General features: G+C 38.8%; 2 protein-coding genes across 6 annotated transcripts in view; one reads left to right on the top strand and one right to left on the bottom strand.

Annotated features, from left to right (window-relative positions):
• The first annotated feature begins 4,193 nt into the window (after nucleotides 1–4,193).
• On the top strand, nucleotides 4,194–11,300 carry snapc3 (small nuclear RNA activating complex, polypeptide 3). Its single transcript, XM_015965089.3, has 9 exons — nucleotides 4,194–4,457; nucleotides 5,460–5,543; nucleotides 5,614–5,692; nucleotides 7,001–7,105; nucleotides 7,220–7,369; nucleotides 7,496–7,578; nucleotides 7,757–7,915; nucleotides 10,853–10,960; nucleotides 11,034–11,300. The coding sequence occupies exons 1-9, from the start codon at nucleotides 4,225–4,227 to the stop codon at nucleotides 11,179–11,181; spliced, it is 1,149 nt and encodes a 382-aa protein (XP_015820575.1). The 5' UTR covers nucleotides 4,194–4,224; the 3' UTR covers nucleotides 11,182–11,300.
• Nucleotides 11,301–12,897: 1,597 nt separating this feature from the next.
• The window catches only part of psip1a (PC4 and SFRS1 interacting protein 1a), a 16,278-nt gene continuing 14,102 nt past the window's right edge, over nucleotides 12,898–15,073 (bottom strand). For 4 of the 5 annotated variants that reach the window (XM_054743683.2, XM_054743685.2, XM_054743684.2 and 1 more), the window contains one exon: nucleotides 13,056–13,202. Coding sequence is in view for 1 of the 5 variants with exons in the window: in XM_015965102.3 (XP_015820588.1) it covers nucleotides 13,172–13,202 (31 nt within the window). In the remaining 4 variants the exon portion in view is untranslated. Of the gene's footprint in view, nucleotides 13,203–15,073 lie in introns of all 5 variants that reach the window. The other variant, XM_015965102.3, reaches the window with a different exon arrangement.

Genomic DNA, 15,073 nt, shown 5'->3' with positions numbered 1-15,073 from the left:
GACTCTGTGCTGTTGTTGTTGTGGGAAAGGAAGTCATGCTCTGAATTCCTAATTAGCAGATTAATTCTGGCTTCATCATCTGATGTGAGATGGTTTTGATGGGTGGCTGTTCACTCAACCAGCTAGGCTTTATTCCTTTTTCTGTCATCTTAATCCAATTGATTACTGCAGCACTTTTCTTTTGCTTGATTTAGACCTACTACTATTACTGGAACTCTTAAAAATGAACTGTGAGGGTTGGCAAAAGATGAATGAAATGACAAAAAGGTTGTAAAACAATTTCACTGTTTTGATCTCAATAACTTTCTAATGTACAACCGACCCCTGTGTATCCCAAAATGTCAGTGAATCCCAATTTAATTTATTTTTTTAATGTTTAGGATTATGAAAGTTTTTTTCATATGCTTAAGTTTTGAGATACATTCAGGTGGGAGGTAGAAGAGAAAAATATAACCATGTGTCATCAGAGGGCAAGTATTACCCAAGTACTATAAGAGTGAGCTTTAGGTAGATGATTTTACATCATTTCTGCACACATGTGATACGTCAGCCTTAATAATTATCTCTGGTGGTTTTGAAATTTCTCTTACAGAACTTTTCTTGTTCAAGTTTCTTAGAGACCATCCAAATCCAGTGTTACTAGTTCTACCACTGTGAAAGGATATTTCTATTCTATTCTACTAGGGATGGACAATATATCGGCATCAATATCGGTATCGGCCGATGTAGTAATTTTTTAATATATCGGTATCATTTTGATAAGTAAAACCGGGCAGATATTAACAACCAATATTTTTTCCATCTCATCTCCGTTTGTTTCCGTGTTTCAGAAGGTGAGGGGGGTGATGTGTAATTGTTAAGTCATGTGAACAGCGAATGAAATCATCTCAGAACCGTAAATGTATGTGTTGTGTTTACATAATAACGTACATTCAGCTTTAATAATTTTCATTCTATACAAAATCTGCAGATTTTAGAAGCATTAATGTCAGTATATCGGTATCGGCAAATATCGGTTATCGGCCATAACAGTGATCTTAGTATTGGATATCGGCATCGGCCCAAAAATTTCATATTGGTGCATCACTATATTCTACAGGTGCTGGGCATAAAGTCAGAATATCATGAAAAAGTTGATTTACTTCAGTAATTTAATTCAAAAAATGAAACTTGTTAGATTCATTCATTGCACACAGATTGATATTCAAATGTTTAATTCTTTAATTTTAATAATTATAACTGAGAACTAATAAAAATCTCAAATTCTGTATCTCAAAATATTAGAAAATTGTGAAAAGGTTCAATATTAAAGACCCCTGGTGCCACACTCGGGATGTCCCGATACATCTTTTTCACTTCAGATACGTTTCCGATATCGATACCGATATTGCAGCCTTCAGTATTGACCGATACCGATATCAATCCAATACTATATCAGCACAAATCCTACATACTTTTACTTATTTCATAGCGTGGAATGTATGAAAGGCTTGATCAGGTGATATTATTCAAACAGTAAGTATAAAAACTGACTAATTTACTATTAACCTTTGGTTGCAGAAATGTGAACAGCTGAGGTTAGGGAAAAAAAAAACTATTGTTCACTGACCAACTGCTACAAATTGACTGTTTAAAGTTTCAATTTCACACACTGAGAATCCTCATGCAATGTTTTGTGATTCTGCTTCAAATGCACAATGAGGTTGGATGTATTAAACTTCCCCAGTTTTGTTCCACCACGGGAAACTTGTACATGACAAGTGTTGCAATGAGCCAAACTATCTTTTTCAGACTTTAACGAAAAATACAGCCACATGGCCGACATTGTTCCTTGCTACTTTGCTAGCACACACTGTTCTGATCACGTGGAGTTTGCATGCTGGATCTGGGCACTGATGGATAGAATCGCTGGAATGGAATTTAAAGTGGAACGTCCTGCTTATATCAGAGATTTGGATGCAGTCCGATATAATCCAATACAGTGCTTTTAGGCTGGTATCTGATATCAATATCGGAACGGGACATCTCTATGCCACACACTAATCAGCTAATTAACTCAAAACACCTGCAAAAGCCTTTAAATTGTCTCTCAGTCTAGTTCTGTAGGCTACACGGTCATGGGGAAGACTGCTGACCTGACATTTGACCAAAAAATGAATTAATAGAGAGGTGAAGGGAAGGACGAGATGTGGTAGAAAAAGTGTACAAGCACTAGAGATAACCACACCATAGAGAGGATTGTGAAACAAAACCCATTCAAAAATGTGGGGGAGATTCACCAAGAGTGGACTGCATCCAGAGTCAGTGCTTCAAGAACCACCACACACACACGTATGAGAGACATGACTTTCAGCTGTCACATTCCTTGTGCCAAACCTCTCTTGAACAAGAGACAGCGTCAGAAGCATCTCACCTGGGCTAAAGACAAAAAGGACTGAACTGCTGCTGAGTCCAAAGTTATGTTCTCTGAGGAAAGTAAATTTAGCATTTCCTTTGGAATTCATGGTCCCAGAGTCTGGAGGAAGAGAGGAGAGGCACAGAATCCATGTTGCTTGAGGTCCAGTGTAAAGTTTCTACAGTCAGTGATGGTCTGCGGTGTTTGTGTTTTCTGAGGTCCAAGGTCAGCCATTAACCCTTTGATGCATGAATTATGAAATCTTCAACCATGAGATTTTTAACAATTTTTTCATTCATCTTTAGGTGCAACAAATTTCCACAAACATTTTTGTAACATTTAATAATTTACTAATAACTTATTACATGTCCACCTCAGTGGACAGCGTGCATTCTGAACATGAAATATGTTGGCTTGACTTACTGAAGTCCAAATGAAGGGGCTCGAATGCAATAAAGTCTTCAACAGCTGTGCTTAATAGCATACATAAATAAATAACAATTTTGAGTACCTGTCTACTGTAGTGACCATTATGCATCAAAGGGTTAACCAGGGAGTTTTAGAGCACTTCGTGCTTCTTGCTGCTGACCAACTTTATGGAGATGCAGATTTCACTTTCCAACAGGACTTGGCAAGTGCACACAGTGCTAAAGCTACCATTACCTGATTTAATGGCCTTGATATCCCTGTTCTTGATTGGCCAGCAAACTGGCCTGAATTTAATCTTGAAGAGAAAGATGCAATATGCCAGACCCAACAATTCAGAAGAGCTGAAGGCCACTATAAGAGCAACAAGGTCTCTCATAGAAGTACCACATCAACGCCATGCCATGCCATATTGCTGCAGTAATCCAGGCCTAAGGAGTCCCAACAAAATACTGAGTGCTGTACGTGCTCATACTTGTCTGTTGGCCAACATTTCTAAAATTACTTTTTTACATTGGTCTTAATTGATGATCTAATTTTCTTAGATACTGAATTTGGGATTTTCATTAGCTGTCAGGTATAATCATCAAAATGAAAAGAAATAAACATTTGAAATATATCAGTCTGTGTGTAATGAATGAGTCTAATATACAAGTTTCACGTTTAGAATGGAATTACAGAAATACATCAACTTTGTCATGATATTCTAATTTTATGACCAGCATCTGTATTCTATTCCATTCTCTTGACTAAACTAAATGCAGTATACCAGTGGTTATACCTGCGGATTTATGGCCAGCCTTATCATTTAGCTTATTTTGAAACTATGAGAATGTAACGCCAACCTGTAATAGCTTTGCTTCAACAGACTAACATCGTATATGTCTGTTTCGTGTGTGTATACATATATGTATGTGTACATTGAGAATGTGGACTAAAGGCATCTAAGCGTACATTTATTTGTGATGTGTCACGGCAGGACTTTTTTTCAAAACGTTGTTATTAATTTTTTGATGTGAGTTGCCTATTGACTCTGCTTCTTGTTCTTTATTTGATCGAAAACTAGTTGTCCCATCTCAAGCGGTTTTTATCCTCTTAAAACACAAGTTGTTAAATTGAAAGAAATATTTCATTTTTCATGTATAAATATTATTCCTAAATTATTATTTATTTATTTTGGACAGTTTAGGAGACTGCAGTGAAGACAGAGTTAGGTAGATGATAGATAGATAGATAGATAGATAGATAGATAGATAGATAGATAGATAGATAGATAGATAGATAGATAGATAGATAGATAGATAGATAGATAGATAGATAGATAGATAAAGAACCGCATAACGAAGTTGCGGTCTCCAACTACATTACCCATGAGTCTTCGCGCGCCTCTAGCTAGAAAAAACATGGCAGAATCGAAGCAGACGCCGGACGCAAACACGGGTATTCCCGAATATGAATATATCGATGTTAACACCAAACCCTTTCACGTTGGTTCGTTTAGGGACGAGTGGCTGGCCAGACTTCGTCCTGAAGACTTTTCCTTCCAGCAGGAGGACGAGGAGACGTTTGAAGCTAACTTTGCTGCGGAGATGGGGCTCGGAGCAGATACCATGGCTGAACTGAAATCAGCCTGCAGGTAGCTAACCGCTAACCCTTAAGTACACCTTTACTTACTTCACATTCCCAAGACGCTTTATATAAATTAATATTATTTGTGCTGGAAACACCCCCAAGTATATCTCAAGATGCTCTATTTTCTTCATTCGGTTGTCCAAAACCCAGTTTTCAATGGTCTACTTTATTAGGTACATCTGACACCTAAAAACAAGTCTAACTCGGCACGTTTAAGGGTATAGTTGTGTTTAAGATTGTCTACTGAAGTTAAAACCAAGCCTGAATGACTCTGACACACTTGTGTTTCCTGAACATTGGTTGCTTTTATGAAAAGACTAATTAGGAAGACTTCAGCATCTTGCTGCTAACTGATTCAGATGGAAATACAAAAGAAGATATAAAACGCATTCAGTCACTCATTATTTTTAACCACCGAATGGCTGTGGAGAGCTGGTGGTCTTAGCAGGTGGGAGGCGGGGGACACCATGGACAGGTCTCCAGTCCCATGACAGGGACACAGAGATGAGCATTCACACACTCACATCTGGCGACAATTTAGAGTAACCTGTTAACCTAATATGCATGTTTTTGGTCTGTGGTAGAAAACCCAGGCATGCATGGGGAGAACATGCTACTGTGTGCAGAAAGCTCACCACCAGAGTTTGAACCTGCGACCTTGCAGTGCTATCAACCGTGCAACTATGCAGCTCAAAAAGACATACACGAAGTGGTACGACTTTAAAAGTTGATAATATTATAGCTTTAGACATATAATAAAATTTGGCTTGTAATGTATTTTTAATAAGTATACGATTAAACAGAAATCGAGTGTGGTTTCAATCCACGTAACTACTGGTGACAATATTTGACCCTTCCATGCGTAGTAGTTTTTTGCCCACTTTAACAGAAATGACTGTAGACAAAATATCAGCCGAAGTTTAGGCAGTTGGGTGATCCATTCTGTTCGTCTTTGTTTCATTTATAACTGGATGCAATATTATTCTGAGTTTGTTCCTTTTTCTAGTATTGACTCACTTCGTTGTCACCCTGAAGATGAGCAGCTGAGTATGGACGATGTACCTTCAAACCCAAGGCTAAAAACACTCATGTATGAATCCTTTTAATCATAAATCATGATGTCTCGGATTTGCAGATGATGAGATTAAGTTTTTTTATAGACAAAGAAAAAGAAAGCAAGAACGTGCAAGTTCTCACAACATCCATAAGAACAGACACGACTTCTACGCTGATGAACTGGTAGGTGTGATGAGCAGTGTTGGGAACGTTACTTTAAAAAAGTAATTAGTTATATTTAACTAAACTTTCTCAAAAAGTAACTCGGTTACAAGATTATAAAAGTAACTAATTACCAAGAAATATAAATATTTTGCTAATTTTTTTCTATAAAGAATGCAAGAAAAATGGGTTCCCCTCTTAAATTTACTTAATTTACTATAAATTACTACACTACTGAAATATAAATGACTAATGACTGGAACATAATAAAATGCATGTCCAAATGTTTTTTATAAAACTGAGTAATTGAAATAAATGGGCACTTAATAGGAGGAACTACAAACAGGAACATTACACCAATCTAGACTATTTAACAAGACTCCAATCAGCTAACCTTTATAACTGCAGGAACCTGTAACCCCCAAATTCCACTACCTCCGCTCTGGCACGAACTCCGCAGCAAAATCGGTCCCATTGTACTCAATCAGAGCAATTCCACTACTGCGGCCGTGCAACGCAGTGCGCCGCCCTCTGTTCCGGCGTCCGGCAAAAATAGAATCAATCCTATTTTTGCCGGACGCCGGAGCACCTCCGCAGTCAATGGACAGAAATCACAACCGCCCAACAGGAAAGGGAGCAAGCACAACTTCCGTTATTTCACAATAAATCGATAAACAAAAAGCGTTTTTTGTTTCATATGCACAGGTTTAACAACTTTTAACAACTATCAATGGCGGCTGAAGTTTAAATGCACAAAAGTAAGCCATAAATATAGTTTCCACTATCAAAGCAGTCGCCCTTTGTTGATCCAAACACTGCTGATCTCTCAACACAAATGATGGGCAGATTAAACAGTTCATTTGCTGCAGTACACCTGCAGCAGAGAATCTGTGGGTCTTCAGCTGTAGACTATTCATCACGTCTTCCTCGTTCTTCACGGGCCATGATGCGCTTGGATGAAAACATCCGCCTCTTTAGCTCCCAACCAGCTGATGACAGCTTCAACGCGCAGCTGAATTCGTAACGCACGCCGCGTTTTCTTATCAGTAACGGAAACGGCGTTATGATAAAATAAGACAATAATTGATTGGATTACTCGTTACTGAAAAATAAATTTTTTTTAGTAACCCCGTTATTTTAAACGGTGTTACTCCCATCACTGGTGATGAGCATCGCTGATTCTATAGACTATTACCTCCTAATTCACCTTTTGATTTCTCCTTGTTTATTATTTTGTCACGATACACATTTTACATAGCTCCTTCACAGCTGCTTCTGGTTGTCCTGCCTGACTTATGTTAATCCTAGTCTCTCCTTTCTGCTACACAGGAACGATTAACTATTGGAAGACCTCCAGAAATGGGGGCTGACAGGATCCCTAAAGGAGAAGTCCTTCTAACCATCAACATCTACCACCCAGCTGTTTATGAAAAAGTGAGCATTCCATCACTTAGTCAAAGTGCCCCCAGCCTTCAGTCTGAAACAGGCGTTTATTCCTGAATGCATGCCTCTGTGGGTCTGACCTTTCCTTGCGCGTGTTCCCTCCAGTTTAACTTCACCAGACCTTGCATGACTCTGCTGATGACCGGCTCCCACACCCTGACTGAGCTCAGGGATGCCATTTGCTGCATCAGTGATCTGCAAGTGTGCGGCGAGTTCAGCAAGACCCCAGACGTTGCTCCAGACTTCATCAGCAAAGTATCCACATGCCTCTAAACACACACCCACACATACTGTGACAGTGCTCTTAATTAGAAAGTTACTGAAGATGGTAGGAAAGAATGACACAACATAAAGCTGCTGTTTTGATATGTTCTGTTTCAGGATCATTTTAAGTCGGCATTCTTTTTCTTTGAGGGAGTTTTCTACAATGACATGAGATTCCCTGAGTGCCAGGACATCAGCATGTAAGATTGTATACTCCTATTGACTGAGACTGTTTAGAATATTTGATTGTTGAGCATCTAATTTTCCCCTATTATTTGTAACTCCAGTAAAATCAATAACAACGTTCTAAAAGGCACAACTCTGTATATTCTGAGATTGGCAATTTTTATGATTGATTTCTGCACCTTTTTGCTCCAGCACTACTGTTGAATGGGCAAAGGCCCATAACTTCCCCCAGTATAGTCAGGCCAAGATGGAGGACACGCGCTTTGTGGATCTGAAGGTGAAAGTAGGATTCCCGTACCTCTATTGCCACCAGGGAGAATGTGAACATATCATCATTATCACAGATGTCAGGTTGGTGTTGTGTGATTAGAGTGTTTGCATCACACAGAACTAGTTTAAAGCAACACTAAAGAAGTTTTTTGCATCTCCACCTACTGGTTGAAAGTTGAATTACAACCGTCGTAAAAAAATCTACCACAGCCTGCTGTAGCTAGGGCTAACAACGAGCTATTGCTAACACGAGCCAACTGATACTAATTCAGCCACGAAGTATAAAGATCCACACTGTTGGACAAAAACAACTTACAAGTCCAGTGGCAACAAAGCCAGGTCACCATCAGATTGTGATTTTGTAGCCTCCTTCAAACAAGTTTGGCCTGCACCGATGTTCATTCTACTTTTAGCTCTTAAGTTCCAGGCACTGTCATGAAGTCAACAAAAAAAGCTAAATTATTCTTTTTCTTGTACATTTATCAACAGTCAGCAAACCAAAAAAGCTAACTGCTAGCCTTTATAGTAGCCACTGATGCAAACAGCTATTGCTGTAAAGAAGGTAGAGACCTCCAACTAGAGTCTCTACCCGAACCACAAAAAGCTTGAGGGCAGTTTCTGATTAGCAGAGGGCTGCAGAGTGCTGTCCAACGTGAAGCTGGTCAAGTTAATGAATCAAGAATCACTGAAACCAGTTTAAAATCAATAACTTTTAGTGTTAAAAGGTCTTAATTGTTGCTTCAAATCTGAGGAGTACGAGTGAGAATAAAGAAAACTGCATGTGTGTAAATAGTTGAACGAGATGTGTTGGAAAGCACTTTGCAGAACTTTGAGGAGGTTTTCTTAGTGTGGGCAATAAAACACGAAAGTTTTAAATTAAACTGTGAAGAAGGTCGCACGCGCCAAAATGCGTCGGCTTTTCCTTTTTTTTTTCTTGCTGATAATAAACATTTTTCAGAGTGCCTCGGGTTACCTGTTTTTCTTCCCCATCCACATTCCATAATTTTAAATGAAACCATTTGAAAATACACAATAAAAAACACTGATTTGCAAAGCTGCAGTTTCATTTGAGGGGAACTAAAGATTTACGATTGAGTCAATGAATGAAAAGCATTTTTAGGGATGTGAGAAAACCTTGATACACTGAAATATCACAAATAAATATTAATATTTAAAAGCAGTGTATCGATTTTAAAAACAACTTGCATGCTAACATTTACTGCAGGGGTGTCAAACTCAAACTCACACGGGGCCGAAATGAAACTCTGGGACGGAGTCGAGGGCCAAACTTAATATTTTTTGAAAAAGTGACGGCAAATTTGCACATTTTCTTTATCAACATATATGCAATTTTGAACCTTTAAATTTGGAAACAAACATATTTCTGCATTAACACTGAATGAGGAATAACCAAATTACACACGAGCAAGTCAGTTTTAAATAAAAGGCATCAGTGGTATTCATTACTTGTGGTATAATCAGCATTTTATAAATCTATTCAGGATTTATGTTTTCTTGTTTATTCATTTTTCTTATTTTTTTATTGTCCTTTTTTCTCCTGTAATACGTGTCATCGCTGCTGTGACATCTAGCTTTCCCCACTGAGGAACAATAAAGGGATTTTCTATTCTATTCATCTATCTGCAGCCTTTCCACTTCCTGTTTACTGTAGGTTAAATCTTTTCTCACGGGCCAACAACAAAATAAAAACATTATTTTATCTTAAATGAAAATGCAACATCTCACCTGTTAACTTTCATGTTTTGGAGCAGAAAAAGAGCATAAAACCAACATATTTAAAGCTCAGTTTGCTCCACTGGTTTACTGTGATGCTCACCTGTTCCAGCCAGATACCTGCATCATGGGGTTGATCTGAGCTGAGGAGGAGACTCCTGTTGTTTTGTTCATCTTCATCATAATAATGACAACATTAGATGACAACAGCTGCTCACATAGGTTTGTGCTGATGTCAGTTGCTGGAGTTATATCAGCTCTGTCTGGACGTTAGTTGGAAAACTTTCTCTTTCAGTCGTGAACACATTACTGAGCGGCTAGAATCTCCGTTTCTGGGCTTCAACGTCAGAAAATACCTGAGTGAACTCGGCGCTGAGTGAGAGGAGTGTTTAGTTTGTCCGAGACAGCGGAGCTGCAGACACCGGCAGCAGACGCTGGAAAAAACACAAAGGAGGGGGCGCGTCGGCTCCGCGCTAACGCCGCAAGCATCATGGGAGTTGAAGTCTTTGCGGTGAAATCGGCCAGCGGGCCAGTTTTAATATATTTTTGATATTTATTTCGCGGGCCACATAAAAATGCTCAGCGGGCCGCGTGTCTGACATATGTGATTTACTGTAATTCTTTTGTGTGGTGTAATTCAATGTTCAACCGCTAGGTGGCAGCAGTTTTACTGTCTTCATTCCAACAAAAACGAGATCTCGCGATAACACTGGATGTGTCTGAAATTGTCTGGCCTGAGTTTTCCAATTAAATCCAGTCGTTAAAATGTCAAATTTTGGCTTTTTGCATCGCGACACATCGTATCGTCTCCTGTTTTGTCATTTATTTTTATGTTTGAGGTCCAAGTTTGACTCTAAAAATGACCATGCAATTATTCATATTCCATTGAATGCATCTAATAGTGAATCGGGCGTTTTTTTTTTTTTTTTGAGTTGGGTGCGTGTGGGCTTTCACGTTAAAAAGTTGCCCATTTACTTTGATTCACACCCTGCACTAACCCATGAACTAATTATTATTTAGTAAGGGTTGATTTTCGTCAGCATTTTCCCTGAAATATCACTCTGAGCAGCTGTTTAACCAACAGAAGGCTCTGAAATAAAGCATCTCCTTGTCTGACAGGATTTAATGACTTTTACTGAACTTGAACGGAGGTGTTTCTGCATCAAATTCCACACAGCTGTTGCGTCAACAGCTTAATTACAGATGAAAGTCCCCATTCACATGGGAACTGTGGGACAGATTTCCATCTCTCTCTCAGAAATCCTCTTCATTCGTTTTTTGCAGATTGTTTCACAAGACCGACTGCCTGGATAAGAATCTGTACCCCCTTCTCACGCACAAGCACCGATCCCTCACACAGAAGTGTGCCGTTTGCCATGTCTTCATTGCCAGGTGTGTAACAATCAGTAAATTAGCAATAATGTCTTTTAACGTTTTAAAAACCGATTTCTGACCTTTTTATCAGGTGGTACACTACTAATGACCAGTTTGCTCCAAGCGATCCGTGCCTCTTCTGTGACCAGTGTTTCCGGATACTGCACTACGATACTGAAGGAAACAAGCTAGGACAGTTCTTTGCTTTTCCCTACACAGATCGAGGTGCCTTCAACTGAGTAGCAGAGAGATCACAGAGAAATGTTCTACATTTCTGATATTTATTTTTTAACAATTGTGAAGAATTTCAGTTTACTGGATGTACATTTGTCAATAAAATCATTTGTTTACATGTTTATTGATATTAGATGTTTAATCTGGATGTGATCAGGGTTTATTTGACTACTTAGCCTATTATTCTAGAGAAACCATATCAGTAGCAAAAGATTTAGCTCTGCAGGTCGGTCTAGCAACGCTCCATTTTAGCCTCAGCAGGTCTACCATTGGGCTGAGTAGTTTTGTGTCTAGCCAATCACATCACAATTTTTGTAGAGGGACGTAGTGGGCGTAGCACCAGAGCTGCAACAGAAAAACTACAAAGATGGCAATTTTATTTTATTTTTTTCCGGAATTGCGCTGCTCTGGGCGGCTGCACGTTGGAGTAGCTCTGTTGACTATATGTAAGTTTTGCCTTTTTTTGGGCATTTTTTCTTCTAGTTTCTCAAGAAAAAACGTGTTTTTTGGGACACTTTACTTTTCTGTTCCTGGTGCTGTGAAGCTAGGAGGATTTTTACTGCTATATTTTTTTAGCTTTTTTCACTTTTTGAGCATTTATGATGTGTAACCATGGCAACTAGCTGGTTTACAATCGGGAGCAGCTGATTAACATTGGAAAGGCTGAAGTAATACCTCAACTGAAGCCACAAATCCCAAATGAGCTAAAACGCAAGAAGCGTGGGTGCAGAGCGGGAGCAAAACGGAGACAGAGAAAGAGGAAATTCAAACCATCTCTTCCGTCGATCATAATGGGCAACGTGAGATCACTAGCCAACAAGATGGAGGAACTCCAAGCCCTTTCAAGGACTCAGCCAGAGTTTCGGCAGTTTTGGAACCACTGAAGGAGATAATGCAAAGAAGGATTCTCCAGAGAATCAAGAAAATGATGGACAACCCAGAGCATTCTCTTCACAAGACTGTCCGACAACGGAAGTGTCTTCAGTCAGAGGCTTCTTCAGTTTTGCTGCAACACTGACCGCTACTGGAGATCCTTCCTGCCAACAGCCATTGTAATATACAACTCTTTGATGACTTGATTATTATTCTGAGCTACTACAGCAATCAATTTCCCTCTGGAATTAAAGTATTTTTGAATTTAATTGAATCAGTTCAGGAACAGCCCTCAGTTGAAACAACTTTGGACAATTTAGACTTGGCCTTTTTTATGACATGAGCGGTCATTTATTTAGAAAAACAATGTATGCTAGACTGCCCTGTTGACTGCTGTAGAGATGAGTAAGTCGCGTTGTTTGTTATTTTGATCGGTCCTGGTGCTGCCCAACTGTAGATTCCATCCCAAGGCTGAGTCCTGTCTTTAGGTGATGTCCAGATGTATACGGGATTGCTTGCCAGGTTACCAAGACAAACTAGAACTTCTACTTTATTATGAGATGGTGACACAGATTAGACACAAAAATAATCTTATTTACATCTATGTTTAAAGAAAACTTTAACAAGGTTAAAAATAAAGCATTTTCTTGGTAACTTTGGTAAACTTTACACTTTTTGTGCACATCTGAACTATGAAAAACGCACTACAGATCAATAACACTGTGACCCAGTCTAAGATCCTCTGTATCAATGAGAACAAGCTAGATTTCTCAATTCCACAAATAAACTCTAAAAGAAATGATGAGACCATAAATATTAACTTCAGCCAAAACAAAGTGTACAAATGGTTTCTGTGAGAATGTTCATTAGCATCAACATTCAGTACTGCAGGTTTATCCTGATTTTATACTCTTGAGCTGTTGTAAAACCAAAAATTCACTGCAGGTAGCACAAGGTGTCTAAGAGTACAAAAATAGAATCATCAGTAAGACATTTAGGGGTGAATGGTGCATTTAAATCCTTCAGCAGCAAAACTAATGACAAGGTTTGAAAAATGGGACACTATTTTCACAAATGAAGTAGTACAGCAGCAAATCTCTTCTCTTCAAGCAAGCAGGACATTCAAGTAGACACCTCCTGGTCTTTTGAAGTGCTGAAAACAAACAAACAAAAAAAAGTTTGTAGATTCAATTAAAACAAGTAGGATTTCAAGTGACAGCCACTGTTGGGATGTCTAGTTAAAATTCAGAAAATTGTCCAAAAATATATAAAATGACAAATGTTTGGGTCTGACGATTGCTTAAAATTTTATTCAAGAGACACATTATGACTTTTCACCTTAAGCTATAACAGTCTTTGGTCAATGCAAAACATGTTCATGAAGTTCTTTGCACTAAATTTCTCTCACAAAAAGCCAACTCAGCAGTTTTACTCTAGATAGTTTCAGTACCTTCCAGAATGAGCTGTTTCAGGGTTCTGTCACTTTAAGAAAACAGCTGGAGCTGGCCACACCCACCCATTACTTACTCAGCCTGCTATAAGCTGAGAAGCTCTGATATCTGGGAGGGGCTTATAGTAGAACCTTCTCGTTCAGCAGCAGCTTTCCCTGTTTGTGATGTCACAATTGGGGACTTTCTGAAACACTTGTTTTAGGCACTTAAAATGACAACCTAACACATTTGACATGTTTATAGTGGCAGTAGAGACTCACATGGCAGCACTAAAGTTTTGCATTTTATGACCACTTTAAGAGCATTTAGGACAATTTGGACATTTAACAATGAAAATGAAAGTTTAAATAAAAAAGAACTTTAATTTAAAATGGTTGATCATTAGTGATGCGTTTCTGAGCAAAGCCAGGAGCTGATTATGTAAAAAGTGCACAAAAGCAAATTTATTGCTTGGTTTAATTAGTTGGTTCCACTTTCAATTTTGATGCATTTTCAGCACTCAGCATAAACAAGTACACCCAACTAGATTTGTCAGAAAACCTTTAGTTTCCTTTCAGAATCAACATTTTCTATGAGACTACTACAAAACACGCCCACAAATGTGGGCCATTCATTGCAAACAAGTTTTGTTCATTTCCACACACAAAACTGTGATTTTCCTATTAAATCCATTCAAGCCCATGTTGCAAAAATGAGTACACCCCAATTATAGTCTTAGAAGAAAAACCACACTTAAGACTACAAAATTCAAATGAACAGGCATTCAACCACAGGTGAGTCTAATGAATGAGGTGTCAAGATGACAGGTGACTATAAAAGGGCGTTACTTAAAGAAAAACCCTTGCCATTTCATGCTGTCAGCAATGGCTCCATGTGGAAGAGAAATGTCACAAAACCTGAGAAACGAAATCATTTCTTTACACAAAATGTTGATGACTACAAGAAGATCAGCAAAACTTTGCATATTAGTCAAAATACTGTAGCAAAAGTGATCCAAAAAGGTAAGAAAAATGGAAGTGCAACCATCTTACAGAGATGATGCAAAGGTATCGTCCACGAAGGAAGCCTCTCCTAAAGCCCATGCACAAAAATGCACACTTATTTGTTAGAGCCAAAAAGGTGAGGATTTCAAATAGAAATGCATGGTGCCTACAGTGAAACATGGTGGTGGCGGTGTCATTATGTGGGGCTACATGAGCACTGCTGGTGTTAGGGAGCTGCATTTCATTGATGGTATGAACTCAACAATGCACTGCTCTATACTGAAGGAAAAGATGCTGCCATCACTTTGCGCACTTGGTCGTCATGCACTTTTCCAACAAGACAATGATCCAAAACACACGAACAGGGTGAAGGTGATTGAATGTCTCCTGATCTGAACCCAATCAAGGTTCTGTGTGGGGAGTTCTGATGCAGCAAGTTGAGCATCACTCTCTCCATCCAGCATCCAGGCTCTGAAAGAGGTTCTTCTTGAAGAATGGAAAAAGATGTTGCTATGCGTCGCCAAGTTCATTCCATGTCTAGAAGACTTGGTGCTGTCCTTGAAAATCATGGTGGTCATACAAAACACTAG

This window comes from Nothobranchius furzeri, chromosome 4 (genome assembly GCF_043380555.1).
Source record: "Nothobranchius furzeri strain GRZ-AD chromosome 4, NfurGRZ-RIMD1, whole genome shotgun sequence".
Taxonomy (NCBI): domain Eukaryota; kingdom Metazoa; phylum Chordata; class Actinopteri; order Cyprinodontiformes; family Nothobranchiidae; genus Nothobranchius; species Nothobranchius furzeri.
The sequence above is the reverse complement of the archived record's forward strand: the minus strand, read 5'-3'. Positions and strand labels throughout refer to the sequence as shown.